The sequence below is a fragment of the Bos javanicus genome, chromosome 2 (genome assembly GCF_032452875.1).
Source record: "Bos javanicus breed banteng chromosome 2, ARS-OSU_banteng_1.0, whole genome shotgun sequence".
NCBI lineage: Eukaryota > Metazoa > Chordata > Mammalia > Artiodactyla > Bovidae > Bos > Bos javanicus.
Window position 1 is genome coordinate 122268351 of NC_083869.1, and position 27146 is coordinate 122295496.

Here is a 27146-nt window from a genome sequence, read left to right on the forward strand (position 1 = left end):
AATCGTGAGGTACCTGAGGGGGTCGGCGCGGTCAGTGGCGGCCTGAGGAGAGTGGCTGCCGCCATGATAGAACAGCAGAAGCGTAAGGGCCCAGAGTTGCCACTGGTCCCAGTCAAGCGGCAGCGACATGAACTACTGTTGGGAGCGGCAGGGTCGGGCCCTGGAGCCGGGCAGCAGCAGGCGGCGCCGGGAGCTTTGCTGCAAGCGGTGAGTATAAGGAGCAGGCGGCCTTCGGCCCTCAGCTCATCTTCCTCTCCTCAGCGCTTGCACCTGGTGATCCTGCGCGGCCCTTAACTCGCACTCCCGGGCGGAGCGGGACTCTCCTTCCTAGGAGTTAAAGCAGAAAAACACAGTAAAAGCGGCGTACACCCGGCGATTCTCCCTGCGTTTCTCCATTTGACGCTCGTTTTCAGCGTCTTGACCGCCCTATGAGGAGATGTTAGAATTAAGAATTAAGGATCTTGAGCTAAAAACCGGGACCAGGGTTTTGACTTCTTAAATGTTCCAGGGATCCAGTGTAGAATAAACGATAAACGTTCAGAAAACTTGGAAGATTGGATGGATGAATGAATGAATGAACGAGGAAAGGGGGGAAATGAATGCCGCTGGCTCGTTTTGGGGACTTGGGAAACTTGCTTTTCGCTGTGTTTCTCTGCACTGGTATTAATAATAACCAAAGAATAGTTACCATCCATTGAGCCCTTGTGCTGTGTAAATGAAAACTCTATTAATCTCGGTAACTTCCTAAGAGTTAGGAAATATTATCCTATTTTGTAGACGACTCATAGCTCAGTTGGTAAAGAGTCTCCCTGCAATGCAGGAGACCTGGGTTTGATTCCTGGGTCAGGAAGATCCCTGGAGAAGGAAATGGCAATCCACACCAGTATTTTTGCCTGGAGAATCCCATGGACAGAGGAGGCTGGTAGGCTACAATCAATGGGGTCGCAAGAGTCAGACATGACTTAGTGACTAAACCGCCAGGAACAGCTTTTAAACTCAGAATCCATGCTCTTTAACTACATTTCCTGTAAAATTGAGGTGGTGATCATACCTCTGCCTGTATCCTGTTAGGCTCAGCTAAGGAAATACATGTCTTCCTGCCCCCCACAACTCCTCAACCAGCTGGTCAGCAAATGTTGGCACCACCCTCAAAATATATCCAGACTTGCTACCACTTCTTCCACCTCCTGGCTTCCATGGTGGCTCAGACAGTAAAGAGTCTGTCTGCAACGGGGGAGACCCAGGTTCAGTTCCTGGGTTGGGAAGGTACCCTGGAGAAGGAAATGGCAACCCACTCCTTTTTTCTTGCCTGAGAAATCTCATAGACAGTGGAGCCTGGCGGGCAGCAGTTCATGGGGTCACAAAGAGCTGGACATGACTGAGTGAGTGACTAACACTTTCTACCACTTCCATCACTAGCTCCTGATTTAAGACATTAGGGCTTCCCTGGTGGCTCAGAGGTTAAAGCGTCTGCCTCCAATGTGGGAGACTCGGGTTCTATCCCTGGGTCGGGAAGATCCCCTGGAGAAGGAAATGGTAACCCACTCCAGTATTCTTGCTTGGAGAATCCCATGGACAGAGAAGCCTGGTAGGATACAGTCCACAGGGTTGCAAAGAGTCGGATACGACTGAGCAACTTCACTTTCACTTTCACTTCACTTATCTCATCTGGCATTATTGCTGTAGGATGCTAATGGTATTCCTGTTTCTGTTTATGGATGCTCAGTCTATTCTCAATCCAGTAGCCAGAGAAATCCTTCTAAACATAAGATCATATTACCCCCTACTGAAAACTTTCCATGGTTTTTCACGTCAGTCAGAGTAAAACTGAAATCTTGACAATCTTTTGCCCTCTTTCACTTGACCTCTCTAATCTACCAATTTTCGATTGCTCGCCTTTCTCCAGTCACAGTGGCTTCCACGCTCCTCCTACAAAGTCTTTGCATTTGCTCTGCTTTGTACTGAAATACTCTTCTTCCAAGTGTCCACATGGTTTACACTCAGCTCTTCCCAATCTCCGCTCAGATAACACTTTTCCACTTTCCTGACCAGCCCATTTTAAATTGCCATACCCTGTGCTCACCTACATTGCTGCTTTGTTTTTCTCCATAACACATGCCACCGTCTATATGTTTTACTTGTTTCTGCTCACCCTCCCTCTTTTCTGTCCTTCCCACTAGAACACAAGCTTCATTTTTTATCTCGTTCAATACTGTTTCCTAAGTGCCTGGGACAGTACCTGACACAGTATTTCTTGAGTAAATGAGTAAGCTGGAAACTGCTAAGGAGATTTGCAGATTATTAATAGTGTACTTCTGTCTGACGAGAATATCAGCCCGGGTTTCTTTGAATTGCCCGCTACTGAGACTGGTCTTAATATCCAAGACCATAATCAAAACTACTTTCTTCAGTAACCTGTACCCTGCAGGGTTGTTGGAAACATTAGTTCAATCATTCATTCATTAAACGAACTAGAGACTGGGAAAACAGTGTAATGTTACACTGGTAAGGTTCCTGCACTACAGAGCCCTTCTCATGGCAGAGCAGGGGAGACAAACTAAACAAATACATAAGAAACATTATTTCAGATAGTGATAAGTTATTTGAGGGAAAACAGTAGTGTTGATCAAATACAAAAGAGAGGTAGGGTGCTGCTTAGGCTTGAGTGTTCCAGGAAAGATGAGAGAAAGCACTGGAAAGAAACCACACACAGAAAGATCTCAGGGAAGAGGCCTCCTGTCAGGGGCAACAAAAGATCCTGAGGCAGAAATAAGTTTAACATGTTTGAGCCATTAAAATTTGGCTATGGGAGAGCAAGTGAAGGAAGAGAGTTAGTGTAACAGACACTGGAAACTTCAGCAACAGAGTATCAAATTGGAGGCATAAGTTATATGAGAAGAGTTGCTGTTCTCTAAATCAGGAGAAATACACTCCATCATTGTTTCCATTGTCCTTTCCCTGTACTCCCGGTTCCCCAACTTTTCAGTCTCCTTTGTATGTAATAACTACACTGTACTTCTCATTTTTTCAGGGTCCTCCAAGATGTTCCTCCCTTCAAGCCCCAATCATGCTTCTCTCAGGACATGAAGGGGAAGTGTATTGCTGCAAGTTTCACCCCAATGGATCCACCTTAGCATCTGCAGGATTTGACCGACTGATATGTAAGGCATAATTTTTGAATCTGGAGTAATTGCTGTCTGCCAATACTGCCAATTATACTGATTATTTTTTAAAACTTTCAGTGCTATAAAAGGTATCAATCTAAATTGGTCACATAACAAACTGTGTGGCTAATAAGCTAAAATAGAGTCATGAAAATACTGAATGATTTTGAATGTAGAACTTAGGGTCCATGTGGTAAATACAGTAGAAGTTATATCACCTGCTGGAAAGTGAGTTGCTCTAGTTTGGGAATTTCCTCTTCATGGAGGCAAATCTCAAGCCGATTTAGCAAGCCTAAACTTTAAGATCTACACTTTAAGGCTAATGAGAGTAATGAGGAGAGAGAACTTTTTCCCCAAAGATATGAGGCTCTCTTGATCCATAGCCTCAGAATCTTAGCATTCAGGAAGGAGGAAATCCTAACATCGCAACTCACTTGGATAATGTACTTGTCTCTTATTTGGATCTGCTACCAGATTCTCAGCTTCCAGTCAGAAACACCCATTTGGGGAAAATAAGTAGAAATCATATTGAAGAAGTCATGAGAAAAAGCAAAAGAGAAGGTTACAGAAGCATCTGATGCTTCCTCTGGCATCATTTGCCACATTGTGAAATGAAATGGGTCCTTTGACTCCGTTCTATTAACTGTGCCTCAGGGTGAATGACGGAGAAGGCAATGGCAACTCACTCCAGTGCTCTTGCCTGGGAAGTTCCATGGACAGAGGAGCCTGGTAGGCTACAGTCCATGGGGTCGTGAAGAGTCGGATACGACTGAGCGAATTCACTTTGATTTTTCACTTTCATGCATTGGAGAAGGAAATGGCAACCAACTCCAGTATTCTTGCCTGGAGAATCCCAGGGACGGGAGCCTGGTGGGCTGCCGTCTATGGGGTCACACAGAGTCGGACACGACTGATGTGACTTAGCAGCAGCAGCAGCAGGGTGAATGATGTCTGTTTTGATTTCAGTTTCTAGTTTGGTGTTCCTTAAACTTACTGGTGGCCGTCTCTAGAAGGCTTAGGGATCTTAGCTGAACATACTTTAACTGCTGATATACTTAATTTCATCAAACAAACTAGAAGCAGTTTTATCTGCAGGAAGGTAACTCTTAAGTAGCTTATTATGTATATAGTGTTCCTTAATAATACTTATCAAACTTCACTCTGTGTTGGACCAAGCCCCCTAAGAATTGGAACTGTCTCTATTCATTTACCTTATTTTACTCCAGCACTTGGAATAGGTATTTAGTACATGTACACTAAGTAAATATAGTATAAAGTCATTACCATGTGACTTTCAAGTCAGTTGCAGCTTCCAAAGTTTCCCATAAGTACCATCATTTTGCAGTCTGCTTCTACTCATAGGAGACAACTAGCTGTGAGTGCCAACTTTTTAAAAGTATGGAAGAAAACTTAAGATTTAAAAAATTATATCCATTATCTAAAATGTTTTTATTTTATGAAATGTGAAAACGCTGCATTATTTTTGTTCTAATGTAAAGAAGATATTGTTGATAGAATTAATGGTGTTTCAAAGCAGTGTAATTTCAGAACTGTTGTTCTAGTGAATTCTTAAGTACCCTTTCCATGGCCAGTAATAGTTTTCTTTTGCCTAGTAATGTTCACAGAGCCCCTGTCTCCCTAACAGTGTTGTGGAATGTCTATGGAGACTGTGATAACTACGCTACATTGAAGGGACACAGTGGAGCAGTGATGGAGCTTCATTATAACACAGACGGCAGGTGAGTATTCTGCATTGTGGATGATGGCTGCTGCTTATATTAATTCTTCTTGGCATCCTTTCATATTTCATCCCTGAGTTTTCTCTTAAAAGATCGTGCTATCAAAAATTACTGCATTTTGAACAACCACCTTATCATCCTATCACTGTCACCCCAAGTAAGGTATTTATTGCTCCATAAGAAAGTCACTCAGTCACATCCACAACCACATGGTCTATACAGTCCATGGAATTCTCCAAGCCAGAATACTGGAGTGGGTAGCTATTCTCTTCTCTAGGGGATTTTCCCACGCCAGGGATCAAACCCAGGTCTCCCACATTGCAGATGGATTCTTTACTGTCTGAGCCACCAGGGAAGCCCATTGTTCCATGTATGTATTTATAATATCTAACACTTCAACAGCCAGAAAATTTTTTCATTTTTAAGACATAAAATGTAATTTCCTTCTGTACAAATTAATTATTTTTTATTATAAAAGTAGTGAAACAATTTGTTGCAAGAAAACTAAAAAAAAAAAAAAAGGCAGGAAAATGACAAAATACACTACAGCCACCAGGGAAGCCCATTGTTCCATGTATGTATTTATAATATCTATCTAACATTTCAACAGCCAGAAAATTTTTTCTTTCTTAAGACATAATAGGTAATTTCCTTCTGTAGAAATTAATTATTTTTTATTATAAAAGTAATGAAACAATCTGTTTCAAGAAAACTTAAAAAAAAAAGCAGGAAAATGACAAAATACACTACATTTTTATCATTCCAAAGATAATCACTGTTAATATTATGGTATATTTTTCTCAAGAGTTTTTCCTATTCAAAACAGTTTGATTTTTATGTATGTATTAGAAGTACTTGTGTAAATTCCCTGGCAGTCCAGTGTTTAGGACTCAGCGCTTTCACTGCCATAGCCCAGGTTCAGTCCTGGTTGGGGAACTAAGGTCCTGTAAGCCACACAGTCAAAAAAAAAAAAAAAAAAGCTCTTATACAACACAATCTTGTCTGCTGTTTTTACCCTTAACATTATTCAACTTTCATTATCTGTTCATTATGACATTTATTATAAATATTTTAACAATTGAATAACTTTATAATAACCATGGATTATATAAAAATGTAATTCTACAAAATTAATTAATCCCATTCAGTATTTCAGTAAACATTTATTGTCTTACAGCTCTTACCTCTAAAATTTTAGAGTTCCTTGAATAACTAGGTACATAGCCTTGTGTGGTTTTCCTGTTTGAGTAAAGAAATCATTATAAAATCAATCATAACTTAGAAGTCATTCTCAGAGGCAAAATAAAAGCTTTGATTTTTAGAGAAAGAGTTAGATTTACTGAGCCAGGAATTGCTACTATCTGTCTTACTTCTGCAGCAGGGAGTGATTATACATTTTCAAGTGGAAGGATGTGTGAAATGTAGTATATCACAGAGGAGGGAAAGATTGAGAAGACTGCCGTATTAGATGTACAACATGTCACGGGGACTGACAAAGGGAAAATTTTTTTTACATTTATTAGAGTAGACCTTATAACTGGGTCTAGACTACCATTAGGATTTTGGTACATTGGGTGAGACATTCCCGAAGCAGGTGCCAAACTGTCAGAGCACAGCATGTTAGTGATCTTGAAGACTCGGGTGCATTTTGACGAGTAAGGAAGACAGATTGCTGTTCCTTGTCTTCACTTTTTTTTTTCTTCCTCTTGCTTTCTAGTATGCTCTTCTCAGCATCCACAGATAAAACTGTGGCAGTGTGGGATAGTGAAACAGGCGAGAGGGTTAAAAGACTGAAGGGGCATACTTCCTTTGTGAACTCCTGTTACCCAGCCAGGAGGGGCCCCCAGCTTGTTTGCACTGGCAGTGACGATGGTACAGTCAAGGTGGGTGTTGTCTGTCTCTGTGTTGAGGGTTTCTGAGGCGACAAAATGTGAAACTTACCTTGTCTTCCCACCTATGCTATACCCTTCTCTCCACAACTTTGTTTCATCACACATTTCCCAAAACAGACTCTTTTTAAAATACACTTCAGATAATAAGCAGTTGAGGTTTTTTTCTTTTTTTATGAATCCTACAGACTGTTACAACCATGTAGAACAGTTGTCACTTGGAATAAAGTAGACCACCATCCAAGAATAATTAGATTCTTGACTTAGTGTTTACTTAATTATGTGACTTTAGGTCACTTTTCTGATCTTCAGTTTCCCAGTCTTTAGTGACAGTAATATACATGTCTTACAAGGATGTTTTGAAATTTCAGTCAGTGTATAAAAAGGCCAGTACATGTTTTCAAAGCTATTGCTGAGTGAGGATGGAGCCAGGGTAAGTTAAAGTGCTAGAAAGCCCTCTCACTAGGACCCAGCTGGTTTTCATCCTCAGTGAGTATTTACCTGGTTGCTGTAAACTGTAGTTTCTAGAGTTCTGATGCAGTTGATTCTGACAGAGTTTTGCCAGTTTTCTGCTTTTGTAGAGGGACAGTCTTTGGGCACTCAGTACTCTGCCATTTTCACTGATGTAACCTCCTCTCCATATGTATCTCTATATATTTTTTTTAATGTAAGTTGTAGCCGAATAATGAATTAAGATCTACAATTTCAAAACACTGGTCTAATATCCTTTGTGTAGAACAAATGAACTAATAAACATGGTGAAGATGTCCACTCTAAAGGCATTTAATTAACCACATGTATTCAGACTTTTAACAAAGAAGTCTGAAAATATAACCAAAGTGATTTATTCTACCAGCATTCAGATATATTGGCAAAATTATAGTCAGTTCTCACCATGTTGATGGGATAATCAGACAAATTTCTGAACAGGGTCCCTTTACTGATGTTTTCACTTCCACAGTCCTTAGATTTATGGGTGTACTGTGCAGTTGTTTCTTAGAGTGATGTTACTGTAGACTGTCTTGTCCTCTTTTTCAGCTTTGGGATATCCGCAAGAAAGCAGCCATCCAGACATTTCAGAACACCTACCAAGTTTTAGCTGTGACTTTCAATGATACAAGTGATCAGATTATTTCTGGTGGAATAGACAATGATATCAAGGTATTTTAGATGTTTATGTTATATTTACTTTTCACCTGTCTCCATTTACAGAGGTAAGTCTTTCCAACTTCTTAACTTTGCACTTTATACCACCTAAGTGAAAGATAAACTAGAACTTGTTTTCTTTCTGTCTTGTCTTTATTGACTTCTGTGTCAGGGTTGCATTACAACTTATATGGTCCCTGTCCATCAGGGACCAGGCAGTTTATATGAAGTGAGAAGTCCCTGTGTGGGAACTCTGAAAAATGAAGGGTGTATTCCCTGAGTAACAGCATTTGAAACTTTTTTTTTTTAACCTGCATTGCCTTCATTGAGATAGCAATAAATCAGTTTGTGATTCTGTACCCTAATCTTTCAGTGTGTTTTTGTTTTTGAAACTATAGAAAGGAAGTTTTGGGGGATCCGTAGCTAAGAATGTGAGAAGGTAGTGATGTTGACGAAAAGAGGCAATAGACTTCTTGATAGTATAATATAGCTCAAGCTTTCAAGTAATTGACTTGAGGTCTAATCTCAGTTCTACTGTTCTCTAATTTTTTGTGACTTCACGCTAGTTCTTTAACTTCTTTAAATTTCTGTTTTATGTGTGTAGTGGGGGTTAACAATATCTATCGCGTAGAGTTGTCTTGGGCATTAATGAGCCGAATGCAGTAGAGCAGTAGAGTAGAGTTTCTGGACATAGCAGGTGCCAGTAAGTATGAAATGTGTGGGGGGAGGGGGCAGCGACTCCGTTTGTCTCTGCTTTTACTTATTGGCTTCCTTAGGTATTTCAAAGACTTTGACTTACCTTATGCTTTATCATGAGAGTAGTAATTATTGGGTAAATACTCAACTTCTTATGTTGTTTCTACCTAGAAATCGTACTGTACTCCCATCTCTCCTTGCCTCCTTTGCTGTTACTATGGATGGAATGTCATTTTATCTACAGGTAGTCCCTTAAATGGAAAGATTTCAACCTTTCTTTCCTGTCTCTGGGACCTTATGCTGTCAGTTTTCCCAAATCCTATCCTTTTAACCAACTGTATTGCTTCTTATTAGCATTTCATCATGCTCAGGTCTTCTCTTATTGGGGAAAGAGTCTGCCTTCAGTTCCACATTGTCTTGTTATTGCCCTTTCAGTCTTCCCCTTTACAGCCAAACTTCTTTAAAGATGGTGATAGTGGTTACAATCATAATACTGTTATCATCATCCTCTAACACTTAAGCGTGTTAGGCACTGTTCTCAATGTATGCTGTGCGTGTTTGTCCGTAAGTCGGGTCCAACTCTTTTGCGGACCCTGCCAGGCTCCTCGTCCTTGGAATTTTCCAGGCAAGAATGCTGGAGTGGGTTGCCATTTCCTACTCCAGGGGATCTTCCTGAGATCAAACCCGCATCTCATGCATCTCCTACATCAGCAGGTGAATTGCTTACCACTGTGCCACCTGTTGTTCTTAGAGCTTTACGTTATAATTCTTTTAAGCTTCACAACGGACCTATGAAATAAGTGCTGTTAATGGGCTTCCCAGGGTTGGAAAGAGTCGGATAGGACTGAGCAACTGAGCACACACACAATACCATTTTACCAATGATTCAAAACCCAGGGTTTGGGCCCAGAGTCTTGCTCTTATTACCTGTGAGAAATCCCCTGAATATTTTCTACACTCACTGTCTTTAATGCCTTATCTCCCTTTCATTTCTCGATTCCATGTCTCCTGACCACTGCTCATCAGTCTGGCTCTGCCTCCGTTGCTTTATTAACACTGTTCTCTTCAAGGTCACCAGTGATCTCCCTGGTACTAAATCTAGTAGATCCTTTTAGTCTTTGTTTTTTTTAAACTTGCTCTGACAGTATACTTCCCTACCCTTTTCATCAGGCATAGCCGTCAGATACATCTGCAAGCTATTCTGTCTATGCATTTTTTAAATGTTGTTATTCCCCAAGGTTCTTTCCTCAGTGCTCTTATTATATTCCTTTCCCTGGGCAATTCCCATCTAATTCTGTGACTCTAATTGTCATTTCTATGCAGATAACTCGATGTTCTCAACCCACATCTTCAGATCCAGACCCATATATACAGCCAGCTACTCAGCATCCCCATTTGGAGTACCTAAAAATTCACCATTTCCAAAATTCAACTTCACGTCCCTTTTCCACCCTATGACTCTTTGGAGACTACAGTCAGAATGTGGGTGCTTAATTAGATCACCTCAACAGCAAATGCATTATTTCCCTGAGTGAAGTTTGGGAACCCACTATCATTAGAATCACTAGACAGCTTCTAATACATTGGAGGTGGACTGGTGTCATCTAGCCATGGTAATTTTCATACTTTTAAGTTATTATTATAAAAATGTACCTACTGTGAAATTAGATGCTCCCCGGTAGTCTAGTGGTTAGGATTTGGTGTACTCCCTGTTGTAGCCAGAGTTCAGTTCCCAGTCAGGGTAGCCTTACCCCTGGGTTTCCCAGGTGGCACAGTGGTAAAGAATCCTCCTGCGAGTGCAGCAGACTCAAGAGACACAGGTTCAATCCCTGGGTTGGAAAGATCTCCTCGAGTAGGAAATGATAACCCGCTCCAGTATTCTTGCCTGGGAAATTCCATGGACAGAGGAGCCTGGCAGGCTACACTCCATGGAGTTGCAAAGGGTTGGACACAACTGAGTGACTGGGGACACATATGAAATTAACCTCTTTTTAGTATACAGTTCTGTGGATTTTAATGCTTATGCAGATTCATGTTACTACCACAGACAGGACAGAACAATTTCCATCACCCAGAAAAATTTTATAGTACTGTTCTGCATCAAACCCTCTACTCATTCCTAATCCCTACAAACCGTTGATCTCTTTCTTGTCCTATAGTTTCTATTCCAGAATATCATGTGAATAGAATCATACCATGTATGACCATCTGAGACTGACTTTTTAAACTATGAGAATTTGATCTTTTCATAACTGTGGGGATAGACGAGCCTAAGAATAATAATCTCATGCTAGTAAGTCCTTCTTAAAACAAATAGTGTGGCTTATTCTGGGCTCTTTGTCTAAATTTCTGTTTTGGGACCTTCTATAAACAAGTAGGCTTCCCTGGTGGCTTAAACAGTAAAGAATCTGCCTGCAATGGAGGAGATCTGGTTTCAGTCCCTGGGTCAAGAAGGTCCCCTGGAGAAGGGAATGGCTACCCACTCCAGTATTCTTGCCTGGACAAGAATTCCATGGACAGAGGAGCCTGGCGGGCTACAGTCCATTGGGTCACAAAGAGTTGAACACAACTGAGTGACTAGCACTTTTAACTTTCATAAACAAATACATTCAGTTGTACTTTAGTTCTGAAGGGACTGAGTTTCTTTTTAGGTTTTGAAGGTTTTCCATGTCTTCTCGGATACATATATGTACCTTCTCTTGGATCAGTTTTTTCCTCACATAGCTAATCTCAGTCTTTGTTGATATATACCAATTTTGTTCTGAAATCCAAATTTATCTCAAATATGAGAAATATATAAATAGAGTCCTATGAGTACAGCACTTAATGACTCTTCATCATAGCCTTGTAGGCTTTTTTTTTTTTTTTTTTTTGGCTAAAGTATAATTGATTTACAATGTTGTACTAGTTTCTGGTATAAAATAGAGTGTTCAGTTATACATATGTATTTTTTCTCATATTCTTTCCCATTATGTTATATTACAAGATATTGAATATAGTTCTCTGTGGTATACAGTAAGACCTCATTGTTTATCTGTTTTCTATATAATGTGTGTGTTAGTCACTCTGTCATATCCAACTTATTGCAATCCCATGGACTGTAGCCCACCAGGCTCCTCTGTCCATGGAGTTCTCTAGGCAGGAATATTGAAGTGGGTTTCCATTTCCTTCTCCAGGGGATCTTTCTGACCCAGAATTGAACCTGAGTCTCCCACATTGCAGATTCTTTACCGTCTGAACCACTAGGGAAGCCTGTGGGTTGCCATGCCCTCCTCCAGGGGATCTTCCCAACCCAGGGTTCAAACCCAGGTCTCCCGCATTGCAGGTGGATTCTTTACCAACTGAGCCACCAGGAAAGCCAGTACTGAAGTGGATAGCCTAGTGGGTTGCCATGCCCTTCTTCCCGGAATCTTCCCGATCCAGGAATCGAATCAGGGTCTCCTGCATTAAAGGTAGATTCTTTACCAGCTGAGCTACCAGGGAAGCATATAGTAGCTTATATCTGCTAATCCCAAACCCCTAATTTATACCTTCCCCATTCCCTTTCTTCTGTGGTAACCATGAGTTTGTTTTCTATCTCTGTGAGTCTGTTTTGTAAATAAGGTTACTTGTGGCATAGTTTAGATTTCACACATACGGGATATATATACACACACATATATGTGGCTAGTCCTTTGCCTAGAATCCCCAACATTGGATATTGCCATGACTGGCTTAGTGTTTTCTCTAAGTATGAGCTCAGACATATCTTTTTAATTTTTTTCCAGCTGCCCTGGGTCTTCGTTGCTATGCTCGGGTTTTCTCTAATTGTGGTGAACAGAGCTGCTCTTTGTTGTGCCCAGGTTTCTCGTTGCAGTGGCTTCTCTGGTTGTGGAGCACAGGCTCTAGAGCGCATGGGCTTCAGGTGTTGTGGCCCACGGGCATAGTTTCTCCATGGTATATGGAATCTTCCTGGACCAGGGATCCATCCTGTGTCCCCTGCATGGGCAGGCGATGTATTTAGTATTTTTGGCTGTCCTGGATCTTCGTTGCTGCACAGGCTTTTCATATGTATCACTATCACAAATTATGCTGCTGTATGCAGTGTATCCAATATATCTGCGTGTGAAGCTTTCCATATTTAATTACTTCTTAGAATAGATTTCTAGATGAAAATCAGTGTGTTAGCAAATATAAGGATAGTTCATGTTTTGGATACAGTTGTCAGATTGTTTTTTGATGATAGCAGTTAATAAAGATGGTATTTGAAATTAGGTTGCTTTAGTTATTTTATTTTGCTCCTGTATAACTAAGGGGTATGCTAGAGGAATGTGAAACCATCCATAGAATTTCAGTCTTCTCCCTATTTAACAGCATCCTGTTCTGACATGCTTAGGGATGAGTAACTGTTCTTGGACCCAGAAAGACTCTGAATAGTACGCAGGCCCTCATAAGTTTCTTTTTAAAATGCAAAAGGGAGGCTCCTTTTCCATCAGAAATAGACTCAGAAAATGTCAAACCTGAAAGGGACTTTAGACATCTCGTCATCTCTCTTATTGTACAGGTGACTAAAGCAAAGCCCTAAAAGGTTAAGTGATTTGGCCAAGATCAAATAGTCTGTGGTAGAGCCAGGACTCTCCAGAGGGCCAGTAGTCTTACAACTCTATCATATTGCTTCTACTCAATTAACAAGTATCCTTTAAGCAGACAGGGGCTTACCACTCTTGAGCTGGCTTGACAAATCCCTGCACTGCCTTACTACGTTAGGAAGTACTCCTGAAGAGCCTGGTTTTTGTTTGCTTCTCAGTCTCTCAGAGAGCACTGCCTATTCTGGGACAGGAGGAACAAATAGGGAATGGAAGGCCCTCTTAAAATCTGGAGTGAGCAAATTCTGATTATATTTGTGAACAAACACACAGTTCCTGTTAGGCTCTTGAGATTTTCTTCCTGGGTATAGGATTGTGGAGTCAGAGGAAAATGAATAAAAGAAGAAAATGTGCTTCTGTTTGGTGGCTTGAAGATCTGGTTGGCATTTCTTATAATCTTGAGCTCTAGTCAGAATGGGAGGTCAGTTGGTGAATTTTTTTAATTTATTTTTTTAACATAGTCCCATCTGTGTTCTCATCCTTTCCAATTATTTGGACCAGAAGGCTCTTTCTAGAATCTGATCAACTCATTCCACTACTCTACCCTCCTGTGGCTCCCCAGTGAGGGAGGTAAAGTCCAAGCCAGTCATTCAAAACCTTTCATGAGCTGGCCTTTGCCTGCCTATCACTCAGGCATTGTCTGCTTCCTCTCTGCCCATTTCCCTACAACCCAGCAATTTTTTCCTGTCCCTCTGCTTTCATGCATCATCTTTGCCTGGGAATAACCTTCTACTTTGTCTAAATAAAGAAGTACTTCTTGGGAATTCCCTGGCAGCCCGCTGGTTAGGATTCCCTGCTCTCACTGCCAAGGACCTGGGTTCAGTCCTTGATCAGGGAACTAAGATTCCACAAACTGCGTGTCATGGGAATAAATCAGTAAATTCTTTTTCCATGCCCTGCTCAAGTGCTTTATTCTTTGTGAAACCTTCCCTTTCTCACTCCCATCCGTGTACCATGGCAACATTAATCCCTCTGCCCTCTTGGCTGTTGCCCCTTGTGCAGGCCTCTCGTCACTTGTTTAGCTCCTTGAGAACAGAACAACATTTCTTTTATCTCCAACAGTGCCTGCCACAATCACTGAACAGCTGATTAGGACATCTGCAAAATATTTTGCTTAAATTACTGCCCTACTCACTCTTCCTCTGGCAAATCCCGGATACATTTTGGGTATACAAAACAACGTGTGCAGGCCCCAAAGTGGAAAGTCTGGAAATAGCTCCCAAGTGCTGTGAAGGATGATGAATTTCATTCTCCTAAAGAGCTAAAGGTTTCAACAATGCCTTCTCTGAAGAGAAGGAACAATGGCTTGAACAAAAAATGTCAGCCACTTCAAGCTTTCCTGATTATTGAGGCAGCAAACATCCTGACACAAAAATCATTGTGTATAAAGTGTGCTGGGTTCCACACATGAATGAGTTATTGATGGGGAAAGTGGAGTTGTCTGCCGTATGTATTGCTTTGACAAACTCATTTCTAGATGAGGAAAGTGCCTTAAAGGGACAGCGGAAAATTTAAGTTAGAAAAACTGTGGCAATATTAAATCAAATTTGGATGAAATTTTGTATAACAACAGTGACCTTAACAGAACTGCTGTTCTTTTGCCACATGACATTCCAGACCATTTCTGTTGCCTTTAATGTATTTCTTTTATGTAATTATAAATAACTTTTATATTTTTCTTATTTGCTTAATAATAGTTTGTTTATAAACATTTTTACATTTGATCTTCAGAATGTTTTTAGGATTTGCTTAATAATAGCAACCAATTAGAGGGCCTGCTGTGTACCAGGCATTCTGTCTGTAATCCTCACAAAAGCCGTAAAAAGTCAATGTTATCCCCATCTTACAGGCCAGAAACAGGCTCAGAAGGGTTAGTGGCCCAATAATACAATACATAACTCATTAAGTTGCAGTGACTGATTCAGTCTGGCCCTAAACCCTCATGCATTCCACTTTGGTCTTCAAAGTCTAGCATAAGCGCCCGTAGTGTTACAGTGTGTTTATGAGCCATAACTTAATAAACCATTTATTTTTTTCTGTTTGACATTAGGTTATTTTCAGCTGAAGTGTTTCTCTTAGCTTTCCTAACCAGAAAACCGTGAACTTAAACTTTATTTTTCTTTTAATGTGGTTTTCCATCGTATGTGTGTATATGTATTATGACATTAAATGAACATTTTTAAACCTCTGTTTTTGCATATTACTGTGTTATGTACATTTTACATGCAATCAAAATGCCTTTTTCAAATGAAGTCATTTAACTGTGTTTATATAGTTGTTTGTAATAGTTTGTTTCTAGTTAAAAAGAATCATAGATTGTGTTTTAAAAGCTACTTTGTTTTTTTAATTCCTAATACATTTTGTTATGAATTGAAAATAACCTCTTTAAATCCTCTTATGTTTTGTTAATATTTTGACATTCATTAGTTTATATTTTTCTAGCCAAACTTAGTAACTTTAACTCTGTTTTTAGAAAGACAGGAGTTTTTCCTTCTTTGATAGAAATTCTATATTTTGTGGTAAAGTAGTGCTTGGCCCAGAGGCAGATTAAGAGGGGATGCCAATTTTCCCAGGTCGACTCTTTAATAACTGTTTCTTTGCTGTTCACAGTTTGATTTCTGGGAGTGTCACCTTGTTTTGTTCTGTAGGTCTGGGACCTGCGCCAAAATAAGCTGACCTACACGATGAGAGGTCATGCAGATTCAGTGACTGGCCTGAGTTTAAGTTCTGAAGGCTCTTACCTCTTGTCCAATGCAATGGACAATACAGGTAACTTTGGAAAGGAAACCTCTCCATGTCAGTCGCTGTAGACCCTAAATAAAATGGGCGTTAGGTGCTCGAAATATGTGCTGGGGTAAAAGAGAGTCCAAGGAAAGAGCCCAGGATGGCTTGCAGGTGTCCACCAGGGCAATTAGGAAAATAGGTTGTAATAGAAAAAACTTTAGAAGAGATGGTCAAGAAGCCATGATGATAGTCCCAAATCTTCCATCTAATCCCTGAACATCTTTACACATAGCATTTGTTCTTTCTGGGCATCAGTTTCTATACTGATAATGTAGAGAGTTCCAAGCTCAGATGATCAACAGACCTATTGATATCTCACTTGTACTCTTTCTGCCAGTCTATCTTCCCTCCCTACTCCAAAAGCATCAATGTGACGAGAGGTCCTCATTAAAACACCTCGATTTCTGGATTTACACTAACACACTTGTCCTTTCTTCACTTGTTTTTGAGTTGTTGGGTGGGAGGATGTGTTTTCCATAGCAGAAAAGGAAGATGACATCTTGGATTATATGCTTAATACTGAAGGAGTTTGGAAATGCCCCTCTGGTATACTAAAATGTTTTCACTAACATTTTGTAATGAAAACTGTGCCTAACCCTCAAAGTGAAGTGAAAGTCTCTCAGTTGTGTCTTAACTCTGCAACCCCATGGACTGGACAGGCCATGGTCCATGGAATTCTCTGGGCCAGAATGCTTGAGTGGGTAGCCTTTCCCTTCTCCAAGGAATCTTCCCAACCCAGGGATTGAACCAAGGTGTCCCACACTGCAGGCAGATTCTTTACCAGCTGAGCCACAAGGAAAGCCCAATAATACTAGAGTGGGTAGCCTATCCCTTCTGCACGTGATCTTCCCAACCCAGGAATCAAACCAGGATCTCCTGCTTTGCAGGCAGATTCTTTCCCAACTGAGCTATCAGGGAAGCCTAGCCCTCAAGGGGTGCTCAATAAATACTTGCTGAATGAATGAACATCCTTGCCTTCTGGCTGTATTCTCAGCTGAATAGCAAATTTTCATGTGTAGTTTCACCTTTTTATGCCTGTTTAACTTCAAGGATTGTTGGCTTTTTTCCCATACTCAAGTAAAATTACAGCACTCAAATTTCACTGTACATTTAGCTTTAGTTAACAATGGCTGTGGCCACTGCTTACTGTGGGTATTTATATCCTATTTCAGTAGATTTTTGATTGTCTAATTCTAGCATTGTTTGTTAAAAGGAAAGGTAAAAAAAGAAAAAAAGTGAAGTCGCTCAGTCGTGGTCTGACTCTTTGTGACCCTATGGACTGTAGCCTACCAGGCTCCTCCGTCCTTGGGATTTTCCAGGCAAGAATACTGGAGTGGGTTCCCATTTCCTTCTCCAGGGGATCTTCCCAACCCAGGGATCGAACCTGGGTCTCCCTCATTGTAGGCAGACGCTTTACCATGTGAGCCACCAGGGAAGTCATTATAAGGAAGGGTGAGATTTCCTAAATGGTTTTTAAAATAAAAATAAGAATTTCTCATTATAGGTATATAATAAAAATTACAAATTCATTTTATTGTTTATTGCTGCCAATCTTAAAGCCCTTTTATGTATCATCTTATTTGACCTTTAAAATATTTTTTAAAAAAAGATCAAATGGCATTCTCATTTTACAAAGGCACCCAAAGCACAGAGAATCTCACTGTTTTCCTGATATTTTCCCCATATATATAGCAGAGCTAGAACTGGATTCAGTTCACTTTTTCTATATTGGCCTTGATTACAATTAAATTGTCAGATTTTCCTGTGAGCATAACTGGAAAAGCTTAGTCCTGAGTTTGATTTTTATAGATTGATTGTCACAGTAGTCAGTGGTGTTTAGATTGTCATGTTGAAACTTTGCTAGATGGGACTCAGGTTTACAGAGGAATCATTGGCAATATGTTTTGTTGAAATCAGTATCGCACTCAACTACTTTCTGTTGCAAATACCAGCAGTGTGTTTGACATTTTCCCTTCCTACCTTCTCAGTGTCTTTAGTCCCTGATAAGGAACTTGAATGCATTTCATTCCCGTTAGTAAAAGAAAAAAGGCTTATTAAATAGCATTGTACCACGTTGGTCTTGCTCCACCCACTAAATAGCATCTGTCATTGACATGATACTGGTTTCAGCTGGGTTCTCAGGAAACCGCTGTCTGATAACTGTTTTGTTTTCTTTGTTTGAATTTGCAGTGCGGGTCTGGGATGTCCGGCCATTTGCTCCCAAAGAGCGGTGTGTGAAGATATTTCAAGGAAATGTGCACAACTTTGAAAAGGTGAGTTCTGCATGGCAGAGGAATTTTACTGTCCATTTGATTCAAAGACATTTAAGATGATGCTAAGGATATAGAGATTAATAGCTCTCCTTAGAAGGAGCAGCATTCCAGTAACACTTTTGTCCAGCAAAACTGCTCTTGCCAGAAATAAAACTGACAGCAGCATAGGCAAGGAGGCACTCATAGGCAGATGGTGATGGAGTCCTCAAATTTAGGACTTCCCACTTCAACAAGATGCTTCTGTTTTCTTAATTCTTTGGGAACTTTGACTCTCACAGGTCAGTGTTCCATATGGGACTCAGACTCCCGTGGCTGCTACCCAGATGACCTCCCTCACCCTCCCAGTGACCAGCTCTTAGAGTCCTCAGATACATCCCTTCCCTCAGTAAGAACCACAGGCCAAGCTCTGAGAGACTGAAATTTTGCCAAAACTCTCAGATGAGCTCTTCAAAGCAGCTTTTGCTCCAGACAGTTTGTTAATATAGACTAATGTTTTCCTTTTGAGAACCCATTAAGGTTCACTGAATCTTTTATTTGATTTCAAAATAAAAGAATTTTATTTAAAGATAAATCAAATTTTATCTTTTGTTAGAATTGATTTTATTTTTATTTTCTTCAAGATAAAAATTTTAATGAGAATCCAGATAAATGAGCAAAAGAAGCCCCCATTAGTAGGCAGAACAAAATTTTACAGCCAGGTCCACTGTTAATTTACTATAAATTAAGCAGTTTTGGTTTGAAATATATCAAAATAGGCTGTCTTGGGCCACAGAATATAAGACAATTGTTGATTATATGTTGCAGAGAATACTTAAAACTCTGCTCAAGAGGGCGATTTCTCTAGCAGTCCAGTGGTTAAGACTCCACACTTCCACTGAGGGGAGCACAGGTTCATGCCCTGGTCAAGGAACTAAGATCCTGCAGGCCATGCAGCACAGCCCAAAAAAAACCCAGAAAACAAAAAACTGTACTTAAGCATTTAAAATCTCTTAGTGATGTTATAGTCTAATCAAGAGGGGTGCATACATTTGGTACAGTACTGTATTCATTGGATTCCTGCCTGTTCATCATTATAGAATCTTCTGAGATGTTCTTGGTCACCTGATGGAAGCAAGATAGCAGCTGGCTCAGCTGACAGGTAAGGATTACTGGACATGAGGTAAAGAATGATGTAGCTATGCAGGTATCTTCTCTTGTTTAATACATGAAGTGCCAGTTCTGAGCCAGAGCAAACATTGAGTTATAGCTGTACTCAGAGATGAAGCTGTATGTAGTGCAGTCTGAAGGGTTTAAAGATCTTGTGGACAAATACATCGTTTCTACCCTCTTTGGATACATTTTAAACCTGGAAGGTAAACCGTTTTTTTGGTTGTTAGATTGCCTTTGCCAGTGAAATAAAATTCAGACTCCTAATCTGGCTCCAGTTCTCTTCATGAGATTCTTCTGCCATGCTTCAGTTCATTCACATACATGTTGTGTTATTACATACTCCTCCCCCACCGTCAATCACCACAGTGCTTCACTCACGTGGAACTTCTCCTGTTCTTACATTCCTTCCTAGCCTCCATTATCCAAACTCCTGTATCTCCCTAGTAATCTACCTATATAGTATCTATATACTTACCTGGCCCTCTCTCTCCCTTACCTGTTGGGCATTACTAATTGCTCTTTTTTCTGGGTTGTAATCACATTATATACACCTAACCTTTATTAGCAGTCATTGCATCTTCAGTTCAGTCTCTCAGTCGTGTCCGACTCTTTGCGACCCATGAATCGCAGCACACTGGGCCTCCCTGTCCATCACCAGCTCCTGGAGTTCACTGAGACTCACATCCATCGAGTCAGTGATGCCATCCAGCCATCTCATCCTCTGTCGTCCCCTTCTCCTCCTGCCCCCAATCCCTCCCAGCATCAGAGTCTTTTCCAATGAGTCAATTCTTCGCATGAGATGGCCAAAGTACTGGAGTTTCAGTTTTGGCATCATTCCTTCCAAAGAACACACAGGGCTGATCTCCTTTAGAATGGACTGGTTGGATCTCCTTGCAGTCCAAGGGATTCTCAAGAATCTTCTCCAACACTACAGTTCAAAAGCATCAATTCTTCGGTGCTCAGCTTTCTTCACAGTCCAACTCTTGCATCTATACATGACCACTGGAAAAACCAGAGCCTTGACTAGACGGACCTTTGTTGGCAAAGTAATGTCTCTGCTTTTGAATGTGCTATCTAGGTTGGTCATAACTTTTCTTCCAAGGAGTAAGCGTCTTTTAATTTCATGGCTGCAGTCACCATCTGCAGTGATTTGGGAACCCAAAAAGATAAAGTCTGACACTATTTCCATTGTTTCCCCATCTATTTCCCATGAAGTGATGGGACCGGATGCCATGATCTTCGTTTTCTGAATGTTGAGCTTTAAGCCAACTTTTTCACTCTCCACTTTCACTTTCATCAAGAGGCTTTTGAGTTCCTCTTCACTTTCTGCCATAAGGGTGGTGTCATCTGCATACCTGAGGTTATTGATATTTCTCCTGGCAGTCTTGATTCCAGCTTGTGCTTCTTCCATCCCAGCATTTCTCATGATTGCATCTTATAGTAAGACAAATATAGTGGGGCAACCCCTGCTAAATTATTTGCTCCTAGAGATCAGGGAATGAATCTTACTCATCTCTGAATCCAGGGCAGTGCTTGACCAATTCTAAGCAATATTGCATGAATGAATTCCTAGCTCAAGGATAGTCAGATTTTGTCCTGCATATCAGCTCAGCTATTAATAATACCCAACTGTGTTGGGAATGATTCAGAGCTGGATCTGAGTTCAGTGAGAAAAGTGTCAAGATTGCTTGGTGAGGATGTGGCAGAATGCGGGCTAGATAGTTTCCAACCCTGAGCTGAATCAGTTTAAACTGCCTGAGGAATTAAATGATGAATGAGAAACAGAGAAGGTAGAGAATTCTTTAGTGAGATGCTATTTTATTTGGTATGCCTACGGTGACGTTATTTGGGAGGGAGTCAGATGTTGAATAGGGATGTTCAAGTGCCCAGGCTTTTGGGCCACAGTATGGGATGGTAAATAATGACGAGGCCCTGGGGACTTACCTGGAGGCTCAGTGGCTAAGACTCTGCTCCCAATGCAGGAGGCCGGGATTCGATCCCTGGTCAGGGAACTGGACCCCACATGCCACAGCTAAAGATCCCTCATGTCACAACTGAGACCTGGCCCAGCCAAACAAATAAGAATAACTATTTTATTTAAAAAAAAAAAAAGAATGACGAGGCACTCGGATGGTAGACTCTGGGTTTAGCTCCCATTGGGAAACGTTGTTAGCCCTCTTCTGCTTAACCCCATCTTTCTCCCAACTTAGAGATTTTCCTGCTACTCAATGAAAACAGGCATCATCTTATAAGCAGTAAGCCTTTCCCAGGCTAGCTTGGGCTTTCAGCGTATTCTGGAGTTTTCTCCTACTTGGGGCTCTAGCACAACCATAAAGAAGCCTCACTTTGATCTGTCCCACACCTTTCTGACCTGTGAACAATTCTGAATAGAAGATTCCAGAATCCATTTTTTTTTTCCTTGGCATGTTTAACGCCAGGGGAAAATGGGTGAATATTTGAGTATTTTATGGCAGGGGAAAGGACCCAGGTAAAACTGTGCCACATTGCTGGTTTGAGTCCTGGTGGTTTAGCAGGTTACCTTGGAGAGGGAATCTAAAAGATTTTCAGTTGCCAGGTTTCTAAAGAAGACCGTGAAAAACAGGTCCACGGTTCAGATGTCTTACATTCTGACAGAGTAAGAACCTTTCTAGGTATTTGTACATGATTTTCAGTAGAGCTGTATCTTTCCTGTGTGATTAAGCTTTTAAATGATGTCTACCTAGCTATTCTGAGCAGTTTGTTTCTGACACTGGCTCTTTTCTAGCTTTCGGTGTCCTCTCTTCCCTCTTTCCCTCCCCACTGTTCCTTTAAACCTTGCATGTGGAAGCATGGCTCTGGTCTAGGGAAAAGCCTGTCTGTCTACCTGCTGAGGGTTGGCCACATTTCACAGGCCACCTCACCAATTAGCCTCAAGTCAACAGTGCTCTGTTACATAAGGAGCCTGATTCCTGCCGAATGTTGCCATCCCAGAATAAGGAGAGGATAAGGCCCCTCTAAATTTAGCATCTAATTGGCAGCCATGGAAAGTGAGGCCTTAAAGTAAACCCTTGGAGATCTGGACTTCTGCTGGCTTTTATATGCCTGGATAATGTATCCTTCTCAGAAAACTGCTTTTCAGCTTGGCCTGAATTTGGCAAATTTCTCTTCCCTACTTGTAGTTCACCTAGCTACTCCTGTTCAGATTTGAAACCTTTCAAGAGTTCCTATCAAGGACTATGAAATGACTGGTCAGTCTCTGCTGTGAGTGATTTATTCAGTGTATTGATTTCATGTGATTCTGTTTTGTTAACTATTTATTCATCATAACAATAGTGAAAGTGAAGTCGCTCATTCGTGTCCGACTCTTTGCGACCCCATGGACTGTAGCCTACCAGGCTCATCTGTCCATGGGATTTTCCATGCAAGAGTGCTAGAGTGGATTGCCATTTCCTTCTCTAGGGGATCGTCCCAACCCAGGGATCCAACCCGGGTCTCCCGCATTGTAGACAGGCGCTTTATCATCATAACAATAGCTATCATAAATTCTGTGTGCTGGGCACTTGGCATACATTATTTCATTATTTCATTTCTCTCAACCAAGCTATGAGATCAGCATTGTCTCCATCATTACTCCATCATAAGGCCCTCAGAGAAGTTAGGTAAATGTCTAAAGGCTACTTAGCTATTAAATAGTTGAATTGAGACTTGAACCCAGAACTTAACACACTTTTTCACTATGCCACATAGCCTCAGCTGGATTAATGAGGACAGTTACTGTGTGTGACAAGACACTGGGGAAAACCTGAGCATTAGAGCCAAGGAGTCTAGAGACAGATGGGGTTCCCTCTCCTCCGCCTTGCATGGAGTTTTTATTTATTTCCTATGGGCTTCCCTGGTGGCTCAGAGGTTAAAGTGTCTGCCTCCAATTCGGGATACCTGGGTTCAGTCCCTGGGTCGGGAAGATCCCCTGGAGAAGGAAATGGTAACCCACTCCAGTATTCTTGCCTGGAGAATCCCATGGACAGAGGAGCCTGGTAGGCTACAGTCCACGGGGTCGCAAAGAGTTGGACATGACTGAGCGACTTCACTTTCACTTTGACTTTATGGAGCCTAAACCTTGTGAGCTACACTGTAATTAAGAAGTTCTTTTTTTTTTTTTTAATCTTCATTTTAAACTAAAAATGTAATGTTCAGAACTAGGCATTTTATAATCATGTACTGATGAGTATACCCTTTAGGTGTTGATTGAACAAAACAAATATGTGAATAATTGGTATAACCTATTTGAAAATCATCAGCCTTTTAAATGTACCAGCATATTTTCTTTGCATGGTCATGTGAAGATAATATCTATTTATTTTACTTTCAGCTTAAAATGACCCAAACAAGGCTGAAGGTCAAAGAAACTTCTTTTGGCAGGGGTAGAGGGAGTGAGAGGTGGCAAGGGACGCAAGGCATTTGAAGGTAGTAAGAGAAAGGAGAATACTGGAATATATATTAAGAATTTTAATTTTAATTCTGCCACTGATGAACTGTGTAACCTTGGAGAAGTCACTATACCTTAGTTTTCTTTTCTGTAGAATAAGTTTAGCTAATATCTGTTGGCCCCTTCCCATGCTAGCATTAAGTATTTTTCTGCCCATGAATTCAGTGCAAGATCTGGATCGAGTGTATATTTGGGTTTAAGACATTCCTAGGTATATAAGAAGTTAACTACACCCTAGTTATATTGGGTGCTCTTTTTTATTAAAAATATTTATTTATGTCTGCATCAGGTCTTAGTTGCAGCCCTCGGGATCTTTCACTGTGGCATGTGGGCTCTTTTCTAGTGGTGGCACGCAGGCTCAGTAGCAGCAACATATGGGATCTTAGTTGCCTAACCAGGAATTGAACCCATGGTCCTGGCATTGGATGGTGGATTCTTAACCACTGGACCACCAGGGAAGTCCCTGGGTGTTCTTTAAAGATTTCTGTGTGGGAGCTATAGGAAGAACCATTTGTCTGTCTTCTCTGTGATCTTTCCTATTTAAGAAGCTTGTATTAGAAAATACCAATAATTTAGCTATTCCTGTTTCTCCACTCAGTTGCTCATGGGCAGGATCCATGCCTTATTTGTAATCTATTTTCCTAATTTCTAAACATCAGAGCACAGTTCAGTAAGTATGGAGTCACTAAATAAAAGGTTGCTTCCACTTCCCTTAAAAAGCCATACTTCTTCCTTACCCTTAGTTCCAGGATGCCTTAGCCTTACTCTTCATGATATTTGCAGGTTCGTCTACGTCTGGGATACCACAAGCAGGAGGATTTTGTATAAGCTACCGGGCCATGCTGGCTCCATCAATGAAGTGGCTTTCCACCCCGATGAACCCATCAGTAAGTCTGTCCTGACTGGGAGTTTACTTGCTTCAGGTCTATGATTCAGTGATATAGTTGGATAAAAGAATGATGTTTCTTAATGTTCAGATATAAACCAGAACTTAACTTACCTTTTATTGGCTAGCTAAGCTAAATAATGGGACTTGAATTTCTGAGAAAATATAACTTTTTCCAGGGCTAAGAATAATAAGCAGAAGCACATTTACAAAATGACTAGCATAGACATTGATTCTTCTCTTCTAGAATGACTGAGATCTTTTTCTTAAGGCTTGACTGACAAGGAAAATCAAGATTTAGACCCTGATAATGTATTTCCCATAGCACGGTCCACCCTCATGGTTTTGAAAGAATTTGGATTGAAAAGCCAAGCTATAGTTTCCTGTGAATGGTTATTAGGAGGAGGGGAATGTAAGCTAAATCCAGTTGCTCTTTTATACCAAAATTGCCTCTTGACATAAGAGCCCTTAAACACCAAGTCTCCTTGAGCCTTCATTACTTCCAGTTATCTTCTCTGTTCTCTTCACCTCAGTTCTCTCAGCATCCAGTGACAAGAGACTATACATGGGGGAGATTCAGTGAAGATACGGAATGGAAGACTCCACAAGACTGCTTGACCCTGAGACCTCAGACAGCGTAAGTGGCATCTAATGATGTCCAAGCCAGCATCCTCCCTTCAGATGAAGATTGTTAGTAGCAAGAAATGAGGAGGAGGTAGCTGTGTTCCAAACCACCAGTGTCCCAGTTCACCACGATGACTAAGGCAAGCTTCCAGTGGCCTCTTAAAACCACATGCCAGATTTTAGGGATTGTTTTATTTTTTCCTCTTTTTTTTTTTTTTAAATAAGGTTTCTTCAAAAGGACAGACATTGGTTGGTTTATCATTTCCTGTTTCCTAATCTAGGCTGAAGACAGGGAATGTGACTGAAATGTATTTATCGGGTTTTTGTTTAGTTCAATAGCTTGTATGTTTTCTTTCTTTGTTTCTCTGACTCATTTTGTATTAAAAGCCAACTAGATGCCTTTTTACAGAAGCCATGTGGATTGAATTTATTGCTGTCTTTTCTCTGAAGCTTGATCACTATAAATCTGAGAGCATGGTGTGACCAGGGGATACATACAATCCACTTAAACTTCAGAGAATCTGAACATGGTCTGTGTCTACACTGCCAAAAGCACTTTTCTGAGCAGCAATCCCTACCCTCAGGTTTCCTAAAGTGGGCAGGTTTGCAGCATTCTCAGCCGGTAGCAATAGCATTGGCTGGAATGGCTCAATTCAGAAGGAATATGAGAGGACCTCCCTGGTGATTCAGTGGTTAAGAATTTGTCTTGCAATGCAGGGGATACTGATTCCATCCCTGGTCTGGGAGGATCCCACTTGCCATAGAGTAGCTAAGCCCGTACACCACAGCTACTGAAGCCCACATGCTTAGAGCCCGTTCTCCACAACAAGAGAAGCCACCACAGTGAGAAGCCAGTGCACAACCAGAGAGCAGCGTCCGCTCTCTGCAGCTAGAGAAAGCCTGCATGGAGCAACCAGACCCAGTGCAGCCAAAAAGAAGGAAATCTTTTTTAAAAATTGGTGCTACTGAGCCATGACATTGTCTAAGACTTAGTTACTTTCTACCCCCACGGCAGGTTACTGCTGTCTCTGGATTGCAGGGTGACTATGCCCAGCATACAAAAATCAGCACTAATGAAGCCCATCTGGCACTGGGGACTGGAGTCTTCTTTTCTGAATCTCCTGTCTCAATATAGAGGTCTTCACACCTCCAGCCTGTTCTGAACATGTTTCGTATTATACTTTTAGCTCACAAACGGAATCATCTATTATAAAGTTAGAAAGAGGATGGGGGTTTTTTGGGATCTTAGTTCCCCAACCAGGGGTTGAATTCATGCCCCCCCACAGTGGAAGTACAGTGTCTTAACCACTGAACCACCAGGCAAGTCCAAGAAAGAAGATAGTTTTAATTGAGCATATGTTCAAGATTTAATGAAGCGACCAGCAGGGTGATAAACCTGTCAAACCAATTACTTCTAATACAGAGAATAAAGTACACTGGAAACAGAAACCACTTTATTGTTTCTGACAATTAAGGGGATTTCACAGATTATATGATTATGCTTAGGTTGGGACTCAGAGACTGAGTAGTAGGACTTTGCCAGGTGGGCATAAAACATGTGCATTCTAAGAAACAGCAGGCGTAAGTTTGAAAGATTGGTGTATTTTATGAACCAAAAGAACTTCAGTATGGTTAGTGGTGGGGAGTTGCAAAATTAAGTATCCTGGAGAGCTTGTACTTCATGTAATTGATCTTACAGGTTGAGG

The 27146-nt window shown here is 40.9% G+C and overlaps 1 protein-coding gene across 1 annotated transcript; it reads left to right on the top strand.

Moving 5' to 3' along the window:
- Window positions 1–25851, top strand: SNRNP40 (small nuclear ribonucleoprotein U5 subunit 40). Its single transcript, XM_061389866.1, has 10 exons — window positions 1–207; window positions 3032–3161; window positions 4810–4903; window positions 6621–6786; window positions 7831–7953; window positions 15908–16028; window positions 18234–18316; window positions 19393–19454; window positions 24714–24817; window positions 25350–25851. The coding sequence occupies exons 1-10, from the start codon at window positions 64–66 to the stop codon at window positions 25397–25399; spliced, it is 1077 nt and encodes a 358-aa protein (XP_061245850.1). The 5' UTR covers window positions 1–63; the 3' UTR covers window positions 25400–25851.
- Window positions 25852–27146: the final 1295 nt, after the last annotated feature.

What these genes read in the sequence shown, in the direction of transcription:
- SNRNP40 (XM_061389866.1), top strand. Translation starts at nt 64, where the DNA reads ATGATAGAACAGCAGAAGCGTAAGGGCCCAGAGTTGCCACTGGTCCCA. An exon ending in CGGGAGCTTTGCTGCAAGCG is followed by an intron (nt 208 to 3,031) that starts GTGAGTATAAGG and finishes TCATTTTTTCAG; the next exon opens with GGTCCTCCAAGATGTTCCTC. An exon ending in CATTATAACACAGACGGCAG is followed by an intron (nt 4,904 to 6,620) that starts GTGAGTATTCTG and finishes CTTGCTTTCTAG; the next exon opens with TATGCTCTTCTCAGCATCCA.